The 24,076-nt window shown below is 46.7% G+C and overlaps 1 protein-coding gene across 1 annotated transcript in view; it reads left to right on the plus strand.

Annotated features, from left to right (window-relative positions):
* CTNNBL1 (catenin beta like 1) overlaps nt 1-23,778 on the plus strand; it is a 174,890-nt gene extending 151,112 nt beyond the window's left edge. Inside the window, exons 13-16 of the mRNA XM_059706115.1 lie at nt 717-797; nt 15,008-15,145; nt 15,386-15,458; nt 23,593-23,778. Of these exons, the coding sequence (XP_059562098.1) occupies nt 717-797; nt 15,008-15,145; nt 15,386-15,458; nt 23,593-23,681 (381 nt within the window). The 3' untranslated portion in view covers nt 23,682-23,778. The remainder of the gene's footprint in view (nt 1-716; nt 798-15,007; nt 15,146-15,385; nt 15,459-23,592) is intronic.
* The last annotated feature ends 298 nt before the right edge of the window (nt 23,779-24,076 follow it).

Genomic DNA, 24,076 nt, shown 5'->3' on the forward strand with positions numbered 1-24,076 from the left:
CATTAACAGCTCCTGGGTAAACACCAGGGTTGCCAACATAGGAAAGAGATGGGTTAGAAGTCTAGGCTGGCTTCATGGTATTCCTTCAATCTTTCAGAAGTCTTAGGGGAAAAGGAAACTTTTTCAGACCTACTGAGTGTTCCTCAGGCCATGTTTGAAGCATGACTTTTGTTAAGTTTAAAACTGGTTTTTGAATTGTTGCTGAGCAAAAGTCAGGTTCTTTTTAAGTTGCTGAAGGAGTTTTTCTTGCACTCTCTTCTGACTCAAAAGCAACTAAAGAAATTTTACTCAGACCTTTTTAAAAAAAGATCAGCTCTGGGGCAGAATCTGAACATGAAAGGTTTCAGTTCTAAAAAAAAAAAAAAAATTCTGTAAAGTTCTAAGTGAATATCAAGTATGTAACTTCAAGCTCCTCTTTGCACAAAGGGGATTGAAATTTTATTTATTTGTTTGTTTATAACAACTTGAATTCATGGGAGTCCTCGAAAGGCTGGGGATGCATCGTGTTCTTTGGGGAATGGGACTGTGTTGCTTTGTTCCATGCAGCTCTTTAATCCATTCCTGGTGTGTCCATAAGCAAAGCTGATCTCCCATGTGGGAGTGGTAGAGTGGATCTCCCTTTATAAGGAGTGACAGAGATGAATCAGAGCTCCCCCTTCCTTTTGCCTTGACATTCTCTTTCCTTCTCACTCATGCCTATGGAATATCTCTTTCAGGTTGACAGACTGATGGAGTTGCATTTTAAATATCTGGATGCAATGCAGGTGGCCGACAAGAAGATTGAAGGGGAAAAGCATGTACGTATCCCTGCCTGTCTTTCGCCAGCTATTGGCTTGCACTCCGTTTGGATCCCCTGCGCACCTTATATTTACCCGCAGAACAGGAAGGGCTAAGGTGCCGTCTGCCTTCATATGTCATCTAACAGCTTGCAAGAGCAGAGCTCCTCTGACAGGAGTGAAAGTCCTTCAGGAGGAAGGCTGTGTGGGATTGAGCCAGGTCTGGCCCGAGTCTGGGGGATCGTTCTAATACCCTTGACAAGAGCTTCTCTTAGAAAGTCAACCCAAGTACACTGCTGGGACTTGCACCACATTGGCAGCGTGTGCTAATGCACACACTTGCTGGTGTCTGTAGTCATAGGGAAGCATTGGAGGAAGGGTGATCACAGGGTGTAAGAGCTGAAAGGAGACTGCGAGGTTATTGGATCCAATTCCCCCATCCAGAGATGAGAAGCTGGAGACTAGAAAAGGGAAGCTCAGGTGTGTTTCAGCAAAACCCACACAGGTTCTACACAACTGACGCTAATTTTCTTATGCTGATGGTTGCTGAGGGAAATGAAACCTGCTAGTCCAGTGATGGCGAACCTTTTGAGCTGGGCGTGTCAGCATTTTGAAAAACCCTAACTTAACTCTGGTGCCGTGTCACATATAGAAATTTTTTGATATTTGCAACCATAGTAAAACAAAGACTTATATTTTTGATATTTATTTTATATATTTAAATGCCATTTAACAAAGAAAAATCAACCAAAAAATGAGTTCGCGTGTCATAGGTTCACCATCACTGTGCTAGTCCTTTTCCCTGTGGGGCTTTGCTTACTATGGTGTTATCCTACCTCCTGTGTTATTTACCTGCTTCCATTTTGTTCTCTTCTACCTCTGGCCTCTGTAGCTTTCTCATCTGCCTCCTTAATGAGGGCAGGTTTTCATATCTGTTTTAATGTTCGATTCATATTTTCTCTCCTACAAGACATTCCTTAGTCTTTGGTCACGTTGCATAATGATCGTTTTCTTGCTTTTTTTCAAAGTCTGAAATAGACCTCATCTTCCTTGTGATCTTGACTTGCTATATCGCTCCATTCTCTTTTTACTTCTCGCCTTAAAGATCCACTTGGTGTTTGAACCTCCCTGGTGGAGGAGCCGTTTCAGTGCCCGCCTCCGTCTGTGCTGGGTAGTCCAGCTATGCTGCGGGCCAGGGTGAGAGCCCAGGGCTGGCAAAGACTATGCCTTTTTCTCTTTGCCTCCCCTTTCACGAAAAACACCTTCTTTTATGAATACCAGTAGACAGGCAACCGTGTATCGTTCTTGTGATTTCCCCGTGCTCCCTAGGCCTAATGAGTCCTCAGATGTTTGCTGATTGATTGGATTGATTGGCTGGGACTTTATTCTTTTATGCAATGATGCTACTACAAGAGAAAAGGCAGAGGCTCTAAATTCTGAGGCTGGACTTCAGGCTCTAGCATGTCCCACACATAGTCCTTTCATTCCACACACCCACGCCCTTTGTTCTTTGATTAAGCTCTCCTTTTCCATCGTTTATTCCCTTTGCAGTAACTTGTACATGATGGACACTTAGTGATCATTAAAGTGATGGAGTAATACATTCTTTCTCTCGGAATGATAATTAGAAACGAATTGAAATTTCCCTAGACTTTTATAAGGAAATAGCTGGAACAACAGGTCTGGGGGACTCCCCCATGTTATCTGCTAACGGAGATTTTCAGGGGTGGCAGAGGAGCACCTGGGAGCCGGGAGACCTAGACGTGTAATGCAGGCACCACCACCTCTAATCCACTGCCTAGCCATGCCTTGTCACCGAGCCGCATGTAGCCCCGGTTTCATAGCCATAACACAGTATCAGCAAAGGCAATTTCCAAGATACCCTCCAGCTTAATGTTTTCCCTCAGGTTCAGGTGAACATCCTTTGGTAACTGCCATTTTTTAAAATGGGATGGATAAAGAGCACTATGAGCGGTTGATCGGTGACAGAGCAGCAGCCGAGTGGATGTGAATTTCTGCTCTGCCACTTCCTAGCTCTGAGACCCGGGACAAATGTGTTGACCTCTCTGAGCTTTGGTTTTCTCATCTGTAAAATGGAAATAACATCTCCTGTTCGGTATTATCATGAATACTAAGTATGGCATATAAAGTACCTTGCTTAGTAACTGAGAGCTGCTGCTGTTGCTAGATTTTCCCAGCTTCCTTTAGAATTCTTGTGTAACTTTAAGTAAGCCAGGCAGTCCTTTCCTAAGAGCATCCTCCTTGCCAGGTTCCCAGAGGAGTCGCTCAAGCAAACTAGAGTGTTGGTACCATCACATGCTTCGTTTGAAAGGAAACTGAAATAGGCTTTTGCTTTTTTTTTTTTTAAGGGAGACCAGGTAAGCTGTTGGCCGTCAGGTTGCAGCTTGCCTGTAGCTGTTAGGAAACTTGGCCTGCTTCCCACAAGATTATCTATTATCAGCACTGAAGAGGGTGTGAAATTGATGCGCACTGACGGAGAGTAATCTCTGCAGCCACTCTCCCCAGCACTCACGGAGCTTGTGTGTGCCACAGGCACCAGGCCCCTGCCATTCCCTGACAAACATCTGTCTCCTGGATGCCAAGGCCATTTTGCTGGGCATGGCAAACATTCCAAGGCCATTAGCACTCAGCAACCTCCGTGTTGCTCAGAGAGACGGGCGGGTGGGGGCGAGGGATGCATTTGTGAGCAGTGCTTTCTGCCAGCACTCGGGCTCCATCCTGGCAGATGAAGCCGCCTCACGGTGTAAAGTGACTTAGAACAAAACAACCTCTTTTTCACCTCTCCTTCATGCACTCTTCTCTCTTAAGTTATACACAATCTATCACCTCACCCCATCCCACCTCCATTAAACTTGGGTGTCTTATACCCATTGGGAACTCGGCACCTATTTATTGACTTAAATTGAATGCTTATTTCTCAGGTATTTGGTGATCTTGACAGATCAGTAATAAATAAATATCTCACATACTTTGCCAAGTCAACAACAGCAACAACAAATCTTAGATAATGGGAATCGGGTATTGACATTTTTAGTGTCCCAGAGCCATCATGTTTTCTATAAACTTCAGACTTCCATGGATACAGTGCAAGTGTTCATGGTTTGCTGTTGACCAAGATTCGCTGGAGAGAATCCAGTCATTTGGCAGATATTTCTTAAGCACCTGCTTTGTGCAAGGCCCTGGGCTTGGCACTGGCGGGGGGGGGGGGGGGGGGGAGGGTGAAAGTGCTGATAGAAGAATGGACCCCAGGAGTGGTGCTGAGGGCTAGAGGTGTCCAGGAAGCAGGGAGAAGTTGCCTGCACGTAGAGTCACCCTTAGTTTGTGGAGGAGGCGAAATTCAAGCTGAATCTTAAAAGGTAGAGTCATTAGGGCATTTCCAATCGAGAGAAAACAGGAGCAAAGGAGGGGCACTGGGAAGGCAAGTTAAGTTTGGGGGCAAGTGCGAAGGTAAATCCAGGAGCAGAAGGTGTCAGAGGGGAGTCTGGCCAGCCTTTAGAGCCAGGCTTAGTCTGGTTCTCCGGCTGTGGACAAATAGCCTAACTGCCCCAGCCTTGTTTTCTTCCTTACTGGTGTTTTGATTTTAAGGCATATGTCCCAACCTGTGTGTTTTAAGGAATTCCATATGTAGGGATTACTGGCATAGATATAACACACGTGAAAGGGCCTGGCATGGAGGGGTGGCCAGAGAACCTTTCATTTTCTTTATAAGGACTATTTGCACCACCACCCCTCCACATACTCACATTTTCTTCCCTAGTACTGCGAGATTTTGCTTGATCTGAGCTCTCCCTACTTCTTACTTCTCCTGCCACTACTGCGTTCCTGCCTTACAGCCTTTGCATTTGCTCTGCCTTCTGCCCTGACTCTGCTCCTGCTGGTGCTTCCTCCAGCCATCAAGTCTCAACCTAACTGTCACCTCCGGAGGTTTTCTGTGATTTCCATATAGAAAGTCGCACCCCTATCCCCAGGTCCTGGGCTTACAACTCCCAGCCAGGGTACAATGTGCTTTCTTTAATCAGAACAAAATAATCACGGTTAACAGAGCATGGTTAATATTTCTTATAATTAATAGCTAGTCCCCAGTATTCTGTTTCTGCCTCTAACGACATACTGTTGGGGTTCCTGGTTAATAATATTTGACCTGAACTTTTAAAGATTTTTTAAAATTCATTTTTAGAGAGAAGAAGGGAGATGGAGAGAGAGGGAGAATCATCGATGTGAGAGAGAAACATCACCTGCCTCCTGCACATCCCCCGATGGGATCAAGCTGCAACCCCAAGCATGTGCCCTGGCTGGGAATTGAGCCAGCAACCTTTTGGTGCGTGGAATTATACCCAACCAACTGAGCCACACTGGCCAGGACTTTTTATTTTTTTAAGAAAAAAAATTTTTTATTGATGACTTGAACTTTTAAAGGGCATGAGTGAGCAGCAGTTCTCTGTGATCTGTAAATATCTAGGATGCTTGTCTCAGCAGATTTCACCTGAATCCCCAAACAACAGGAATTACCAAGGACGATATCCTGACTCCTCGGTTCCTTCTGGCTTCTATTGGTTAAATGTTCAGAGATGTCTGGCTTCTGGTTGTCAGGAGTAAGACATAATTATATAGGCAAGCATTTTAAAAGAGGGAGCAGAGCCTTGGAGAGAGGGTTTTCCCTTTTTTCCGTTCCTGGGAAAATTATTCTCAGCAGGTTTATTCAATAAAGTGTTCTTACCACATACTTTGCACCATAATGACTTACAAATTGAATGCTAATTTTGCCACAGTTAAATTATTCCAAGCTTCATCCTGGAAAGAGAAAGATGGATTCCATGTAATGAAATAGTATCCACAGGACTTAATGTCTGAAACAAACTTTGACTATTTCCTTAGCATTTGAAACTCAGACCTTTGTATAAAAAACAGGGAACGCATAGGAATGAAAGTGTGGGGTAGGTGATCCTGCAGACAATCGAAGTGTGAGGCTGCCATTGATTCTTCTGCTAACCACTCTGGAAGCTCTGGGGCAAGCTTACAAAAAGAGAATCCTGCTGAGAGTTCCTCTCAGCTGTTCTTTAAACCAGTGGTTCCCAGACTTCTCAGGCCATGAATTTGCCAGAACACAGCTTACAGCCAGAAGAGGCCAGGGACAGTGGGGGAGGGGTGACAGGTGCTTTTCCTCCTGCTTCCCTCTCCAGGCACCCACAGATTCTGCCACAGGTCCATTTGCCCTCTCTCTCCTGCCTCCCTGCCCCCGCCTTTCCCCTTCTCAGTCACAGTCATCCTTTCTATAGTTAGGAGGTTGGACTGGGTTCCAGTCACCCCTTTGCCACTTACCTGGTACTGTGGTCTCAGCACTGTTTTGCTGTTTTCATCCTTTAGTCCTCTTCAGTGGGGTCCCTAGTCTCTCCCCTACAGACTCATGGAAGCCCTGGTTCTTTCAAGGCTGGTTTATATGTATGAGAAGTCTGGGTAGTTGTTTCTTCATTTGCATTTTAGTAAACTTGGAAATTGAAGACACACCTGTGGTGGAGGCATTATGATAACATGGAAGGGCATGAGCCCTGGGTTAAATCCCAGCTCTGCCACACATGACTCTGTTCTTTTTGGAAATGTATCATCCCGTGTGTGCGCTAAGTTTTCATCATAACTTTATTTGAGAGGGTTATTTTGAAGATTAATGCAGGTGTTTGTAAAAACCCGGCGTGTGGTCATGTGTTGAGGCCAGCCTAACGTAGTCAGTCTTTCCTTTGGCAACAAAGCTCTGGCCTGAGATCCTCAGATTCTTATGAGAGCTTCTGTCAGTTAGTTCGGTGTTCTCCAAAAAAGTCAATAACTAAATCCCTTTTACTCTTTCTCCAGCCTTGATTGCCCTGGTGGAAAATGACCTGCAGTCTCTAGGAGCTTTCTCTCTAAGTCTGCCCTATTTTAGAAGCTCCTGGAGGGAGATTTTGTTTTGCTCGTGTCTGTGCCTCCCTTGTCTCTACTTACATGTCTCTGCCATGGTTTAAATTTTCTCTTGCTTTGGAAGAAAAAAAGAAATTGGCCTTTTCTAAATGGTTGGGACCATTCCTGCTCATGACTGCAGACAGTAACTGTGACCCCTGTTGGGGCTCTGAGTCATGTCCCGTCTTATTAAGGTGAGAGGGATTCCTATTGGCTTCATAGCAGCTGCTTTTATGACTGTCTCCTTCCATCAGCCAGGGGCAGCTCTGCTGCCTGACAGGGGCAGATTGGAAATGGCATCCACATGCTCATTCGGAGGCCTGTGACTTGCCTGCTGAGAGAGAGAAGCGTGGAAAGGTGGGGATTTGATACTGCTTCCAAAGACAGATTAACATTTAAAGTGAGGATGTAGCTGGGGGAGGGGAAAGCGCACACAACCCTGTAGTAATGGCACCTTGATGCCACACATACCACCTCCTTGTATATCTTTGGAGATGAATCTGTTTATTTTAGCAGCCCCCAAACAGGCTTATGCTACTGCGAATTGCAATCTGTTCTACTTAATGTGCCATTCACCCAATTACCATTTAAGTTTTTATTCTACTCCTCTCTTATGGAATGAACAAAACAAAACCTTTCAGAATATCTTTTTTTTTTTTTTAACTCTTCCAAATTACACGTGGGATTTGCTGGTCTAGCTACAATCCCTTCCCTCCCTTTTTAAAAAAGTTTCTTAGCTTTAATAAGGATAAGACAGGCTAAGAAGGTATATGACCTTACGTTTAATGCTGTTCGTTTGAGTAGTCCCCAGATGTGGCATAAAGCAAAAAATCCCATCCATTTGCTGGTAAGATAATACTGAAGAAGGTCTATAAAACAAAGGCTTTTTCCTTCTTTGAACTGTGGATAGGATCACAGGCTTAGAGCCAAAGTTGTGTAGGTTTTTATCTCATCTCCCGACACTTACTCAACCATGAGCTTTGTGAAATTTCATGTCTTTAATAAAGCCTCAGTTTCTCAATTGAAAAGTAGACATAGTCATAGTTTTTAGGGTTTAAGGGAAAATGAGAGGTCCATGGAAGTACTTAGCACAGTGCCGGGCACACAGTAAAGATTCAGGAAATTTTGCTATTGGTGTTATTCCATTTTTGCAGCCCATCTCTTGCCAAAGTGAAAGGACTAATAGAAAAAGGTCTTGGACTAGAAATTGTGTTCCACTCAAGTCTCTAACCAAAACTCAGTGACAGTCATTTGACATCTGTCTCAATTTTTCCTTATGTGAAATCTGAAAATGATATTTGCTATACGTACCCAACACAGGGCATACGCGGCAGGTCAGGTTAATGCAGACACGCTGCTCTGGGAAGTAGAGAGTGCTGTACGTGCATGTTGAGTTGTCATTGCTTCGCAAAAACAGTCACCTTCACTCTTCTCAAAGGTGAGAGTTGAGTGAATTAATTTGTGGAAGACTTCCTTTAAATCTTAACTCTTCTGTATTATTTCATATACAATTCAGCGTATATATAAATTTTCATTCTGAAATTTTAAAGTAAGACATGTTTACAGCACTTAAGGAGGTACTGGAATTTTGGAATTTCTTTTTACTCTCCATTAATCATATTTGCATTTTAAGAGCACCTGATTTACATGCCCACACTGTTTTTAAATCGCCTGTGTGATACAATAGCAGATACAGAGGTTGTCTTTTTCTTGCAGGGAAGTTTAATTTATTGACAAAAAGATGAGCTAATTGTGCTGACCATCATGTTCTATTGAGGTGACAGTTCTTGTCTCCTACTCAAGCATTTCTCATAGCTGCACTTCTAAAGATCTGGGAGCCCTGTCAGTCAACAGCTTCAGTCTATCCATATAAATGTATATAGGCAGAAATCCATTTCATTTGGTTATGGAAGTGCTTCAGTCCTGGATTTGTCACAGGTTATCAAAGCTAAAGGAACTTTCAAGAGCATCAGATCAGGGAAGACAAAGGTGAAGCTCACTACCACTCCCCATCCTGCGGTCAGTGCAGACATTGCTAATCGATTTCATCGCTCATCCCCACTGAACTCCAGCTCAGCTTTACCACCCTTTTCCAATGTAGTACTGTACAACCATTACCGTAGATTAGAGTTGACCTTCGGAGTGAACCCTATTTCTCTGTCCTGATCCAGATCAGGCTTCTTATTTCCAAACAAAGAATCCTGAGGCCAAGAAACGTTGAATGACTGGCCTATGGACACTAGTAAGTTAGTATTAGAGCTGTGATCTGATCCCATTTGCTTGATGCTCTGTCCTACCTGTGGGTATTAAGAAAGATAGAAGGTCCTGGGTGTTCTACATTATTCTTTAACTCCTACTTTTAACCCTCATTTTTGTTTTCTCTATGATTAGCCTCATAATCAAAAATATTTAACTATGTAGAGTCTGGCATAACTAGCCATATTTAACACAGAAAAATACTCCTGTTTAGAAGAGTCTGCAGGACATATTGATAATTTTCTGCACATTCAGTTCAAATTACATTATTGTAGTAATCTGTAACCAGCAAAGCCTTCCACTTGGGTTATATTCGGTGGACATGGAACCAGACAACCAATGGGTCCGGGCTGCCTGTCACTACTTCAGCCAATTGAGCAGAAACAGGGTTGAATCATTTATGAGCGTTTATCCCAATAATTACTGCAGTATGGGAGAGTTCCTCCCTGCCACTAGTGAAGCAAGCCCACTTGTACCTTACTAGTGCATAACCATCAGAGAATTCTGGAGCGGAATCCTTTAGTCCTTCTGGAACCTTTTATAAGGGAAGTAATGGGGTGTAGAGAAGTTTGTGATGATTTATTTTTTAGTTTCTAGAACTTTTATATTACTTCAATACTATTTCTCCAAAGACAGTCCTGGCTAGATGGTCATGATTTGATCTGTGCTGACAGCCATTTTGGAATCTCAGATATGCTGAGTTCTTTCAGGTGTCTAGTTCCACTTTCTCACACCCAGATATCCAGTGAGCCATGTCAAGTCCTTATCCCAAGATCAATTGGTTATCTAGCATATTAGAAACCCAGAAAAGGGGCCAGAAATTTATTACTCCAGTTACACGTTGACCCTTTCCACACGTAATAAGACAGGAGTGGATAATAAAGGTGACATGCCATCCCACTTCTTTTTAAAACGACCAGAACTTGAGAAGATGTTCCTAAAATAACTGCACCAGGCCTGGCTGGGGTGGCTTAGTTGCTTGGGTTCCATCCCACGCACTGAAAGGTTGCTGGTTCGAGTCCCAGTCAGGGCAGGTTCCCAGGTTTCAGGCTCTATCCCAGGTAAGGGCCATGCAAGAGGCAGCCAGTGGATGTTTCTCACATCGATGTTTCTCTCCCTCTCCCTTCCTCTCTCTCTAAAAGTTAGTTAAAAATCTTTTTTAATAAAAGGACTGTACCCAAACTTTCTTATTTTCCATCAGAATGATACATAATGATCCTGCTTCTTTGGTTCTTTCCCTTTAAACACAGAGTGCACACTTCCACCCAACAGTGAATATTCCATAGCTCGGAGTTGTAACAGGCTAGATAAGGTGCTATCCTGACAGCAGCCACCTTCTCTGTCTGCTGGTTTCTATGATGCTTCTGAATCTGTCAGGGCAGAAACTTCGTCTTAGAAACCAATCTCTGTTTCATCTTGTGCGTGTTCAGTGATGCCTTTCTTGGCGATGAGCTATAGTTGTATCTCAGATCTACATTTTAAAATTTCACTTTCAAATCATGTGGCCCTGTGTCTAAAAGTAGAATGTCGACTTGAACGTTGTCAGAGTTGAAGTTCTGAAGAAAGGAAAAATGGGGTTTGGCGTTGCTCTCTTGAGCCCATCCTGTCTCGGTGACAGTATTTAGAGAAACTGGAAAGTACAGTATGTAACTCTCTGGTTAAAAGGAGATCAGATTGTGGGGAAGAGTATGAAAAAGGAAAACTCACCCGAGGTATTTCTGACCTAATTGGAAGAACTTAATTTCACTGAGCTCCATTCTTAAGCCTTTCTACCACTCTTATTTAGCATCTTCCTTTGCTCTCTAGACAGCTCTGAAGTCTGTGCCTGTGCAAACATGGTAGTGTGAAAAGAGCTCAGACTCAGGTTGGAATCCCAGGTCCACCACCCATTAGCCTTGAGGGGGTTGCTCTGCTTGAGTCAGTTTCCTCATCTACAATGAGGGTAATAATCCTTACCTCCCAATACTTGTGAGAAGAAAGGGAGTAAATATATGAAGAAGCACTGAGCACTAGCCTGACACTTGATAAGCCCTCAGTAAACACGAGCTGCTGCTCCTGGCAGTGGGAGCAATGGTTATTAGTCAGGCTGCCTCATACCATGCCTAGTGTGTAGTAATAAATGCAAAATAATATGATCTGTTGCTAGCTAGGATCTGATAAGCAAAATATATACACTTTATTCTGTTCTTTCTCTCTTTTAGAGACAGTGATATTCCATTGTTCTCTCCTACCTTGGCAAACTTGACTTTTCTTTGCCTTTATCCCTGCTATTATTCCCCCTGCTTGGAATGTTGTCTCCACCTTTTAAACTCCTTTAGAATGCAGCTCAAATGTTACGTTTCTCTTGAACTCTCCTGACTTCCCCAGACAGACTCAGTCTGTCCTTCTTGTGGATTCCCATGGCACACAGTTTGAGAAGACCTTTGTAAGAGCCATTATTTCATTTTTTAAAAAACCATTTGTTCATATTTGTTAATCTCATTAGACTATAATCTCCTTGATTAGGTGAACTATTTATTTATCTTTGCTGCCCCCAGTCCATCATATAGTACCTGGGCCATAGTTAGGTGTTCAGGATATCTTTCTCAGGTAAGTGAATGAATGTGTTCTACTCCAAGTTCCCATGTTTGCACACCTCTAAGGATTTCATTTCTCCTCCCTTCCACTTCCTTCCTGTCAACTTCTTTTCTCTCCCCTCCCCTCCCCTCCCCTCCCCTCCCCTCCCCTCCCCTCCCCTCCCCTCCCCTCCCCTCCCCTCCCCTCCCCTCCCCTCCCCACTTCCCCATCTGATCTACTTCTCACATAGATTGCTATTGTGGCCCCTGCCTGCCTCTCAGTGCTTTACACCATCGTACAGGTTGCATGTTCTTGTTCATGACATTTCTCCTACACAGTGTAGTCTGCTCCCATCATGTCTCACTTCTCTGGCCAGCATTTCAGCCACCCAGCAGCGAGCCGTCAAAGGCATGTCCCTCACAGTTTCCTGACACTTCCCCTTCTCCCCATCCACACGAGTCAGCGGCACAGCTCATTAAATAGTGCTGAGCTTCTGCTGTCAGCCCTGCTTAACAGACTCTTTCCAAGAGGCCACTATGTAAAACGTGCCATGCAAGGTGCTTTCTAGAGCACAGGTGTGAGTGGAACACAACTCGTGTTTCCAGGGAGCCAGCACAGGAAAGAGGCACACGTGTGAACAGCTGTCACAAGGTAGGCCCTGGGAGCTGCCATAACAGAGGTACCAATCCGAGGCTTGGGAGTTTTAAGGATTGGAAATCACATTTAGTTGAAACTCTTTGAAAATATTTCAAAGATCTCCGGAAAAGTTTTATAAGGAATATCACATTTTAGGCTTATATTATGGTAGAGATTGGGGGGAGAATATCAACATTACAAACAAAGGTGAGGAGGCAAAAAAACAGAGGGCAGGCCTGTGTGTGCTGTGTGTCTGAGTGGGGGACTGGTGAGCAGAAATTATGCACAGCATAAGGCATTTTGCACAAGGCCTCAGGGAGGCCTTCATTCTTAAGGCATTCATTTGGCTGTCTGCCCATCAGGCGCCTTGAAACCTTACCCACAAGTCACTTCTTCCCAGATACCTTGACCTCTTAACCAACCCTGATCATCACCCACTTGTAATTATTTGTAACTTGTGGGTGCACTGTATGTATCCCTTTACTTTTTGGTAATTTCCTGTGTTTCTCCCCAGACAGACATTCAGCTCCTTGGTGATTAAGACCAGGACATCTCCTTATCTCCATTTTTCTTCTTTTTCTGCCTTATCTCAATGATTAGAAAGGTGTCCTTGCCTACCAGGCACTAAGCAAGACCTCGATCTGAACACTTGCTTCATGTTATCCATGTCTCCCTCAGAGATAAACCAGACAGGATTCCTGTCCCCAGAGTGTTCATATTCTGGTATCTGGTAATTAATTATGTACTTACGAGCAACTTGCCCTCTGTGTGTCTTCTGATTTGTACAATGGGATTAATAAACCCTTCCCTGCTCTCTTTAAATTTGGTAGTAAGGACCATGTATATAATAACACTTAAACTCTACAGCATTATAGAAATGTAAATTGTTAGCACCAAATGCTTTTTGCATGAGTGGAAGTCAGGAGTAATTTTCCTTCCTGTGCGCCCAGCCGCTGACCACATAGGAGTCTGAGCAGGACATTATGATTATGAGTAAATGAGAAACTAAAGAGGCTCTCCTATTTTTAAACTCCTTGGACACCGGTCCAGTGCTAGCTCATGGACGCAGTCATGACCACTCCGTGAACATTAACACTATTACCAGATGACCAAGGAATTTGCTCCTAAATGAAGCTCGGAATTCGTGGTAGTGACCTCCGGTGCAGGGCCTGGCCAGTCCTCAGCCCTCTTTTGCCTCATAGACAGAGGCCTTTAGGAGCAGGATGAAAAGTAGCCTTGTGTTGCTACAGGCTGGCCCCCTGGGCAAATAAGAAAGTGCATTGTCTGCGTCTAAATAGTCTAGAAGGATTCTTGTTGGAGATTGATGATCACCGTGGTAAGTCCTTCGAGTTTGGGAGAGTGGAAAGCAGAGTCCCAAGGGCTTCTGTCAGTGGCAGGAGTCTGAATTGTCAGAGGGAACCATGGCCATAAAACTCCTGACAGAATTAAGAAATGGATGGTTGTCATCAGGAGCTTGAATTAAGCACCTGTCGTCTTGGGACGGTCTGCGAGTCGTGCAGGTGCCCCTCACCCAGCTCTTCCTTCTGAAAGCTGACAGCCCAGACGGGGATGTCTTTCCTTTCATTCACAGCATGGGTGTTTACTGAGCTGGGATGCAAAGACAGAATTCAGTACCTACTTTCACAGAGCTCACCGTCTACCTTACTAAAGGGAGTTATAGAAGCAGGAAGTTGGTGATGCTGAAACCAGTGTGAATATGATGCACAAGAAGAGGTCATGTGAAGTGGCTTGTCGAGGGTGCTCTCAGGAATTACAGGGAGGAGGAGTTGTTAGCCCTAAATAATCAGGAAAGGCTTTGAGGTAGAGGTTGTTTAAAAACAGTGTTGGCTTGAGAGAGAGCCCAGAATCCCTGGGAGGCAGTAAAGGCCCTGAGATGGGGAGAAGAGCTCTCTCAGCAGAGGTGGTCATACTCCACTACATAAGGGGCTCTAACGGGAAGGAAGGGGTGATGAAATGTCCGATGATGACTGTGATGATGGTTGCACAACTCTGAATATACTCGTAGCCATTAAAGGGTACACTTTCAGTGGGTGAATCATAGGGTGTATGAATTATTTCTCAAAGTTGTTGTTTTTTTGTGTGTTTTTTTTAATCTAGAGAGGAATCAATTTGGGGACAGCAAGTCTAATAGGTCTGGGGTAAGAAAGGTTTAGGAAAGAGACTCCCGTCACTTACGGCATTAGGGCTCTAGCCTAAAGGAGTGTTGGACTGTGGAATGAGATGGACAGGTTGGCAGAATTTGCATCTGACACAATGTCAGCCCAAAGTAGCACATATATGTAAGTTGGGTGCCTGTACCGTTGGTTTCACCAGGGTCCCAAGGCAGAGTTGTGGAGAAAGGGGACCTCTCTTCTCTATGTTTAACTTAATTTGGAAGAGAAAGGGAGTTAAGTATATCTTGTAGAGGTTATTTATGGAGGCCAGAACCAAAGAGGAAAGAATGGGTAGAAACAGATAAGTAGCTTACATTTGTGTCCCTGTCAGCTTGTTGTTGTTTTTTTGTTTGGTTGGTTGGTTGGTTGGTTGGTAGGTGTCTTTTTTTTAGGTTAAGTATGTGGATGATATTTTGTTCTTGATTCATCATATAGAAAAAAAATGGGCTTTAATCCTTTCTCTCTGGGCCTCTAGTCCATTAACAATGAACATAAGAAAGGTGTTAGAATAATCGGAGGTAAATCAAGTTGGAGTGGTTTTCTTTTGTTGCTGTTGTTGTAGTTGCTATTCTTTTGTGTATTACGGGGAGACTAGAAGCCTATTCTTTCCCAGGCTGCTCACCATCCAGCTTCAGTTTCCAAATGTTCATTCATTTTCAGGACATGGTCCGGCGAGGGGAAATCATAGACAACGACTCCGAAGATGAGTTCTACCTCCGGCGCTTGGACGCAGGGCTCTTTGTCCTCCAGCACATCTGCTACATCATGGCGGAGATCTGCAATGCCAACGTCCCCCAGGTAGGAGGGGCTCCCCTGGCTGGGCCTGTCCATCGCTGCCACCTTCCTCAGCAGCTGCCTAGCTAGAGACTCTCAAAAAAGAAGTGGATCACACTCTCCTTGAATTCCTTCACTCTGTGTGGGCCTTCACTCTTTTCAGGGATGGGGGTGGGGTGAATACTCTCAATATGGTGTATTCTGGTGTCTTCTAGGACAAATGATACTTTTTCTTTCTCTCCCACTCTTCCCCTTCCTTACTAGATTCGGCAGAGGGTTCATCAGATCTTAAACATGAGAGGAAGCTCCATCAAAATTGTCAGGCACATCATCAAGGGTGAGTTGGCCATTGCTGTGCCTGGGGCTCCGGGGAATTCTGTGCTTCCTTTCTGAGTCTGTGTCAATATCCCTGGGATTTGGTGCACAACATTCTCTGCCCGGCAACCTTAGTGTGTTGTCCAGTTCACTGTGTGTCCAGGCCAGCGTTGTCAGAATACCATGGACTAACCTAGTTATTCTCTGCCTCTGACCCTCCAGTTCCAGAATTTAAAAAACACGTAGCAAACAAGAAGCACTAGAGATTGGAAACATTTGCTTGTTTGTTTTGTAAGAAAGATAAAACAAGAAAGAAAAAATTTCCTTCCAAACTGCGTGTAGTAGAAGGAAATTGCTTTCTTGGGGCAGGGGGATAACACCAGAAAGTAACAAGAAATACTTGAAATTACGCAGGACAGAAGGAAGTGAATTTGAGGTGGTGCCCTTACCTGCCAGTCTCAGCTGTGCCTTCCCCAGCTGTGAGCGTGGTCCAGAATAAATTTTGCAAAGGTTCAGAAAATACTACATGACAGCGTCCAGCCTAGTGCCTGGCACACAGAAAGGGCTCCATCGGGCGAGTTTTCCTTCTTCCCCACCTACCCCAGGGAGGCCCTCAAACACTGTTGCATCTTTGGCTGGACCTGACTCAGCGGCTTAGTCACAAGACAGGACGCCTGAACTGAGCTCTGGGATGTATCCCACCCTCAGCCTCTTAGCACAGACTAATTCACATGGCGGTGGAGGCCGAGTTGGACTTTATAGTACTGATAACACCAGAGTTCAGAGAGTCATGATGGATTGAGTAAAAGCAGGCAAACCATTTTCTCTCTCTGGCCCTTGTTCTGCCCATTTCTAAGATGAGGGACTAGGCTAGATGCACTCAAAGGGTTTGCCTGTAAGTAGCTTATAATTCCCATTACAGGTGGGAGATGAAATGTGATGAGAAGTTAAGAACCTTGGGATCTGGCTCCTAGAACTGAATACTGGCTCTGCTATTTACTGTGTTGCCTCGGGCAACTTACCCAGTTGCTCTGTGACCTCATAAAATGGGTGAGAGGATTAAATGAGATGATATATGGAAAACGTCTGACACTTAATAAGTCCTCAGTAAACATTAGCTGTAATGAGTAATATGAAATATTGTGATAATTATCATCGTCATTATTATAAGTGAGGCGTGGCTAAAATCCCATGGGAAGCCTTGTGAGAGTAGTAGCATTGAGCTGGGTCTTAGAGGCTGGGGCAAGTCCTGGAAGGTAGGAACAGTGTGAGTGGAGGCATGGGGATTGGAAATCACGTGCTCTGTGCAGCCATCCCACGCAGGTGGGAATGGTGAATGGATGTGCCCATTTTGCAGATGGAGAAGATGAGGCATTGGGAGTCTTTTGTTTCCTCCCTCAGAGAAAGAGGAAAGGCGGAACCCCTTCGTGAACCTAGCCTAGTATCTTACCTTCCATGGAGGCTTCCTGGGTGTGCCCTTCTCATTCTCAGTGTCACATTCACATGAATTAACTGCGCAGAGTGTCATGCCACCTCCTCCCTAGGGTGTAGCTGCAGTGATTTGCAACTCCAGCCTTTCAATGCCATTTTCTTTTTACACCCACATGTTCAATTAGAACTTTTTATTACTCGCAGCTCTACTCTCTCGTGTTTAGGCTTCTCCCTGCACCTCCATCCCTGTAATCACAACAATGATCTGAGCAAGAATGGGTCTTTAGTGGGTGCTGACTTGTAGTGGGTGGATGTTTTTCTTTCTGAAATCCTAACACATATAACAGTATACCTCAGGTTACCCAGAATTTTCAGTTGTGAGCCAGCCTTTGTCTCATTCAGGTCATGGTTTATTCCCCCAGTGCCTTTTAAAGGGCCGGCACATCCTGGAGGCTGAATAGATATTTATTGACAGAGGGTCTGTGCAAGTGACCAGGAGAGTGGCCTGCACAGAAGCCATGTTTGTTCCTCCCACTCCTGTTCCTCTCTCCTGTTACCTTCTTTCCCCTCCTCTGTCCAGACCCTCAGTTTTCTCCCCATCACCCTTCACAGCCAACCCACCGTCACGCTGCCTATTCTGCCTCCAAACTCCATCTCGAATCCATCCACTTCTCTCCATATGCTATTTCCATCATAGCACCCAGTTTGCTTCCTTTCTAGCCCTTATCACAGTCAGTGATTGTTTTTATTTATGTCTTTGTTTACTCATTTTGTGTGTCATACATTTAAAATGTAAGCTACATGATGTAGGGGCGTTGGCTTGTTCACGTTTCCTCAGCACCCAGGGCAATGCCAGGCACATAATGGGAACCCAGCGAATATTTCAAACATCGTTGAATAAACCCTACCTTTTGTGAATTTAAATTGGCAAATGTTGACTGAGACTTCTCAGGGCGAGCAGTGCTACGGACTGGAGTACTAAGGTATCACTCAGCACCTGCCCTCACGGAGTTCATCGTCTCTTAGGGGATCTAGATGTAGAAGCGACCAACCATAACTCAAGCTGAATGACATACACGTTCCCACAACAGCTCAGCCTTCGTTGCTGGTGCCCGGCACTATATCCAGTCCTAGAGATACAGAGAAGGATGAGCAGGACCCTGTCCTTGAGGCGTGCACAGTCTAGTGGGGAAAGATACTCTAATTGTGACGTGGTAAGTGCTGTGTGGAAGTCATGAACAGTGTGCTCAGGGTTGGGAAGGAGGCGGTAATGCAGGCACAGGCCAGGCCATGGATCCCTGGTGAAAGGTTCCTCGAGGCAGGACAGGACATCAGTGGCCTTCGTAAGGACTCTGGCCATACCAGCAGGGGCTGCAGCGTTGGGTGGGTTGGGAGTGTTGCTGGGCAAGGCTCTTGAGTTCTGTTGGGTCCACAGTGATTTTGGGGGCACAGGTAGTGACTACAGCAGACAGTACACATTCTCATTGGGGCTCAAGACAGATGCTAGTTTGGGCAATTTGAAGTCATTAGTGTGGAGGTGATATGTAAAGCCAGGGAATTGGATGCCATTGCACAGTCAAAGAGGCCCTCCCACTAAAGAAAAAGTTCTCTCCAGATGGAAGGTTAAGGCAAGGGTTCTCCCTTCTGCTGGCATGCCCCTGCCCTGTCCCACCCCGGCCTCAGGGACGACTCTGCAGTGCCTGGTGGTGGATCTGTGCAGCCTCTGAGCGGGAGCACCTGGGCCGGGAGGAGGTGGAAGCAGGGGTTGGCGCCGGTGCTGCACTCCAGCCCCCTCTTAGAAAGCCTTCACTCCCTCCCCCTCCTTCCTCCACCCTTCATTCCATCAAAAAGCACAGAGCCTCATAAAGAAAACCAGCTCATCAGTCTGTCCTCTTTGATTTTAATTTTGTTTTTCAGTTTGGGTTGCTTCTTTTTTTTTTTTTTTTTTTTTTTACATACTAATTAGATGCAAGTCTCTTTCTTTGATTTTATGGCCTATATATTTCCTAAGTTTTGCTGGCAGGATGACAGCTGATGTATCCCTTGAGGTCTCAGGAAAACGCTGATGAGGCAAGCCCAGCAGGGGCCTTTTCCTGTTATATATATTTGGGTCCCCTTTCTCAAGATTCCCTCCCTCCCTATCTGTTGGGGGTGCTAAGGGAACCGGGAATAATTGATGGCTCAGTGAAGTCCCTCTTTATGCCGACGACTGCTTGCTCGGTGTTTCCTAAGCCAGCCTCCCCGGGACTGGTAGCCACTCTGGGCCTGAGGACCTGTGGTGCCCGTGTAGGGACGAGGGGGTCTTCGCTAGAGGACATGGATCAGACTGAGGGCTCCACAGGAGGTGCCTTTCGTCTCCTGGTGCCTGGCCTGCGGCTGGCTCGGAGAAGGGACCCAGTTTGTGCTTGCAAGGTGCGTGCTCACAGAGCTCCAGGCTCTTGTGCTTGTTCCAGAAATCATACCACAGCCGGGAGAGGGGGGAGAGGGGTCACTGCCGAGCACACCCTCTGTGCGGCTTTCCATGTGGCACATTCTCTGGTTCTCACAACAACCCTAAGAAGCAGGTCACACTCTCCATTTACAGAGAAGGAAACCGAGACTCGCAGAGGCTAGGGGAGGCGGGACATTGCCCAAGTCACTCTTCACGTTGGAACGGGGTCCAGATGCAGAGCTGTACGCAGTCGCTGTTCCATCTGGCAGGAAGGAACTCTCTGTCAACTGGCTGGTAAACTCCTACAGCCTTTGAAAACAAAAAGTCGGGGTGTTTACCTTTACTGAGCGCCCACTTGGCATCCCAGGCTGCCAGGTGGGCATCTAATACACGAATGAGACTTAGGAGGCCCTGTCCCAGGGAGATCCAGTCCCATCAGAGGTGAAGTAATCACAACACGAAGCAGAATGAAGCCAGTGCTGCTGTGTGGAGTGGAATCAGGAGGCAGTTGATTCTGCAGGAGGAAAAGGAGCTGGAGTGCTACACAGAGGAGGCACTCTCTTTTTCTTTCTTAAATTGTGGTAAAATATACACAAGACTTACCATTTTAACCATTGCAGCCATCACCACCATCTACCCCCAGGACCCACTTTCATCTGTGCCCATTAGACACGCACCCCCTAGTCCTTCCTCCCCAGCCCCTCGCAGCCACCCTGGGCGCTGTCTCTGTGAAGCCACGGACTGAGTCAGGTGGGGCTGCTCACAGCAGATGCAGAAACGGAGTGGTCATCTCCTTGGACATGGAGCAGGGCCTGCAACCTGGGCATACTTGTTAGTGTAAATCCTTGTGCCAAGAGTTACCTACCGTCTCTTAAATGAGTTTAGTCACGGGTGAATGTTGTGGAGAGGATGTGTAGGTGCAGGGCTGTTTTGCAGAGGAAAGCTTGGAGGATTACTGGCTCCAGACTTCCACTGGTGACAGAAAGACTGAGCCGAAGACTTCAAAATGCTTTCAGAAATTGGCTGCTGGCCCTTTGATTTGCTCGTCTTCTTTATGGCTTGAAATCTCTTAGAAGCTCATAAACAAGTATTTCCATATTGATTTGGGGCTGTTGGTAACCTGAGCTTTTTTCTCTGTGATCTTAAAGTTGCAGAAGCTGATAGAATTTATCTTTTGGTGGCATATGTTGATATGCTTGTGATTTGTACAGATTATGACTGCCATGGCCTGTGTGTTACCCTCTCTAAGCCCCGGTCCCTCGCCTATAAGATGGGGGGACTTGCCCGAGAGGTTGCTGTGAGAATTTAGATGAGGTACTTGCTGTGTGTGAAGTGCTTGCATGATGGCTGGCGCATAGTAAGTGCTTGATGGCATCAGTGGCCTTTACTGTGGTTGGCATCTGAGCAGCCCAGTGGTCTGTAGAGTGAGATGCGCTCTGTAACTTGGGGCACGTTAGTGGTGTGCATTCGACTTTCCCAGTTCATCATGGTCGTTAGGAATCTGTTGGATCTGAAGGACTTTCCCTCCCCAGTTTCTATCTTGTTATTATTTCTATGTCTTCAAGGCTTTTCAGTGTGGAAATATTGGCATTCCTCTCCCCAACCCCCCTTCCTCCTGCATTTTTTTAAAGGGTGAGCATTTCAGTTTAAGGACAGGGATCTGAACCAGGCTCCTGACCGCAGGTCCCAGTCTGTGCCCTGGAAGACAGCTCTTCCCCAGCCACCAGCCGTGGCGCCCCTCCCTCTCCCTCTCAACATAGACAGAGCAGCTTATATTCCATGTCTGAGTGGTAAGCCTGCTGTCTGAAGTTTGCTCTCATGTTTATGTGTTCAGCACTGCTTCCTGCTTTTCAGCTCCATCAAAGCCTTTATTATTTGAAAATGCTGGGGAAACAGGAGGAAGTTGATATGTCCTCGACTCATCCTCTTCCTCTCTCTCCCTTCTCTCCCCAGTCCTCTCTCACTCTTCCCCCACCCCCACGCCCTGTGGTTCTCCCTTCTATCTCTTTTTTTCCTGTGATCTCTCTTCCTCTCTTAAACACTCATACTCACACTCACACTCACACTCACCCTCACACTCACCCTCACATACACACACCAAAGAGAACTCTTTTGTAAGACCTCTGGGAGGAATCTGTTCAATATTTATAAACTGCTGCAGCAGCTATAATAACCAGAGGTAGCTGGTACCACCAAAATTTGCTCCAAATAGGATTCTCCTCTGGAAACAAAGAATGAGGAGGGGTAAGGAGTGGAGGGTGAGGGGCAGGTGAGGTGCACAGTTGATGTCAGCTGCCAGGGGCATTGGAGTAACACAGGGGGAGGGTGCCATACATTTCTGAGAGCCCTGCCAGAGGTGGGGGACCAGCTTCACCCCTGATGGCTTTCACGTGCCTCTTTACTATTCACACATGTTCTAGGGTTTGAATTTCAACTCCTCTACCATTCTAGACGTGAGCAAATTGCTTTAGCGCCAGTAAGTCTCAGTTTCCTCGTCTGTAAACAGAGATGGCATTTTTGCCTTGTGGGATTACTGCAAAGATTAAATGAGACAGCATCTACAAATGCCTGGCACAGCCCAGTGTTCACTGCCTCCCTCCACAGCCCCCTTCCTCACCGCACTGCCTCCCTCCACAGCCCCTTCCACAGGACAGGTGGTCTGACTCTTGTTACTCCCTCCCAGGGCAGGTGGAGCGGCAGGAGACTTACCCCAGGGGGCTTGGGGAGGAACTCTGTGTGCAGAAGCGGCTCCTGCTTTCCCAACGCCTCAGCAGAGGTGGTTCAGCAAGGGGTTGCACACTTTGGCTGCCTCTGCTGTGTGCACCCCTGGAAAGAGATTAGGCCCCTCCAGGGAAGCTGGCTTCATTTGGAAAATCACTGCCCCAAAGGATAAGACTGTTTCTCCGCTTCCCTCCCTCCGGGTCTGCGAGTACATTAGGAGAGCAAAGTGTTAGCTCAGTCCATTAAGCCTCTTGCTTCCAGATCATGCCTCTGGGGGCATTAAATGCTGTAATGGTCATTTCTCTTTCTCCTGGGGCAGCAGTTAGATCACTCACATGTGAGTAAGAGATACCACTCACACAGCCCCGTAGCCTGCTCTCGCAGCCCAGTTCCTGTTCCCCATCACCCGCCCTCTCCTTAAGGGGCCTGAATAGAAGGCATCACAACCATTTGCTGTTAGAGGTGATGGATGGGCCCAACAGAAGAGAATGATTTCCGGGGGGAGACACACAGCTGGCACATGCCTGAATCCCAAACCCCGTTTTCCAGCATATGTCCAAAGTAATAAAGAGGAAGGAGGGAAATGGAGAAGTGGCAGGAGCAAGATTATTTCCCCACCCGGTGGGGGCAGGAGGGGAGGGGGAGGGGTGCACGCTCCCTCTGCTCTCCCAGGTCTTTGTCTGATTGGGATCTGCAGATGTTTTATTATGCAAAAGCCTCTTAAAGAGCGGGCTCTATTGTTCTAGCTCATCTCTGCTGGAATGGGGAGCAGGGCAGCTATGAAAGCAGTCCTCCTAATCAGCTGCTCTGTTTCCTCGCTACACCAGACCCACAGTTGGCTCTCAGCCAGGCTCTGCTGGGAATTGAGCTAAAAGGGAGCAGAGCCCCCACCTCCAGGAAGCACCAGCCTAGTGGGAGAGACGACAGGAGAGGGTGACCCAGAAGGCAGGCCTGTAGAGAAGCCCTTACAGTGGCTACAGGCCCCACAGGATCTGTGTCCGGCTCCTCCCCTGACCTCCTTGCTCACTCTCATCAGACGGACCAAGCACGCTCCCCGTCACAGCCCCTGCACTGGTTGTCCCTCGGCTACTCGCTCCCAGATGTCCCCCACACAGTGCCTTCGGGCCTTCTCCCTGCCTCCTGAGGCCTCTGACAGCCACCCTCAGACTTGAGCTGCCCCAGCATTTCCCAAAGCCTCGTTCAGACAGACTACTGGCCATCCTCCGAGTTTCCTAATAAGGAGGTCTAGGTTGGGCCCCAACTTGCATTTCTGACAAGTTCCTGTGTGATGCTGATGCTGCCAGTCAGGGTCCCCCTCTGAGAACCACTGGCCTGAACAGTGCCTGCCGCAGCAGCTCTGCATGTGTGCTGAGAGGACAGGGTGTGGCCCTTTTCTCCGAGGATGCAAGACCGAGGCATTTGGCACAGCTGCCACCTTGGGGGCTGTTGGAGGCTTTCGAACAGCGTGCACCTCCGTGGGAGCTGGGGCTCCGGAAAGGAGTGGAGTGACTCAGCAGGATGGACCCCACGCGGCCAATTCACACCTAACCTGCACCTGTGCTTGTCTCCCCAGAGTACGCGGAGAACATCGGGGATGGCCGGAGCCCAGAGTTCCGGGAGAGCGAGCAGAAGCGCATCCTGGGCCTGCTGGACAACTTCTAGAGCCGCCCTGGTGCATGGACACTGTCTGGGCCTTCCTCCCAGCTTTTACTCGGCTCAATGTGACTTCCCGACAAATTAAACTAGTGGTTTTTTATTCCTGGGCTGACATTCTTTGTAGCGAAGCAGTACCCTCTAACGTCCACCCGCACTTCCACAGCGGCTGCCACGGACACGCTGAGGAGGTGGGTGGTTGGCCTCACTCTGCCAGTGAGGCCCCTGAGGCTCAGGTCAGGGTGGCCACCCTGGTGGTTGTCTATGGTGAGGCTGTAACTGGGAAGGGGGAGGAAGAGGGAGGCATGGACGAGTGACCTCCCTGGGGCTTTGCCCTGACAGCCTGGATGTGTCACGTGAGGACCAGATCTCATGCGGAAGCACCCCGGGGAGGCTTTTGCGGC

The sequence above is a fragment of the Myotis daubentonii genome, chromosome 8, assembly GCF_963259705.1.
Source record: "Myotis daubentonii chromosome 8, mMyoDau2.1, whole genome shotgun sequence".
Classification (NCBI taxonomy): domain Eukaryota; kingdom Metazoa; phylum Chordata; class Mammalia; order Chiroptera; family Vespertilionidae; genus Myotis; species Myotis daubentonii.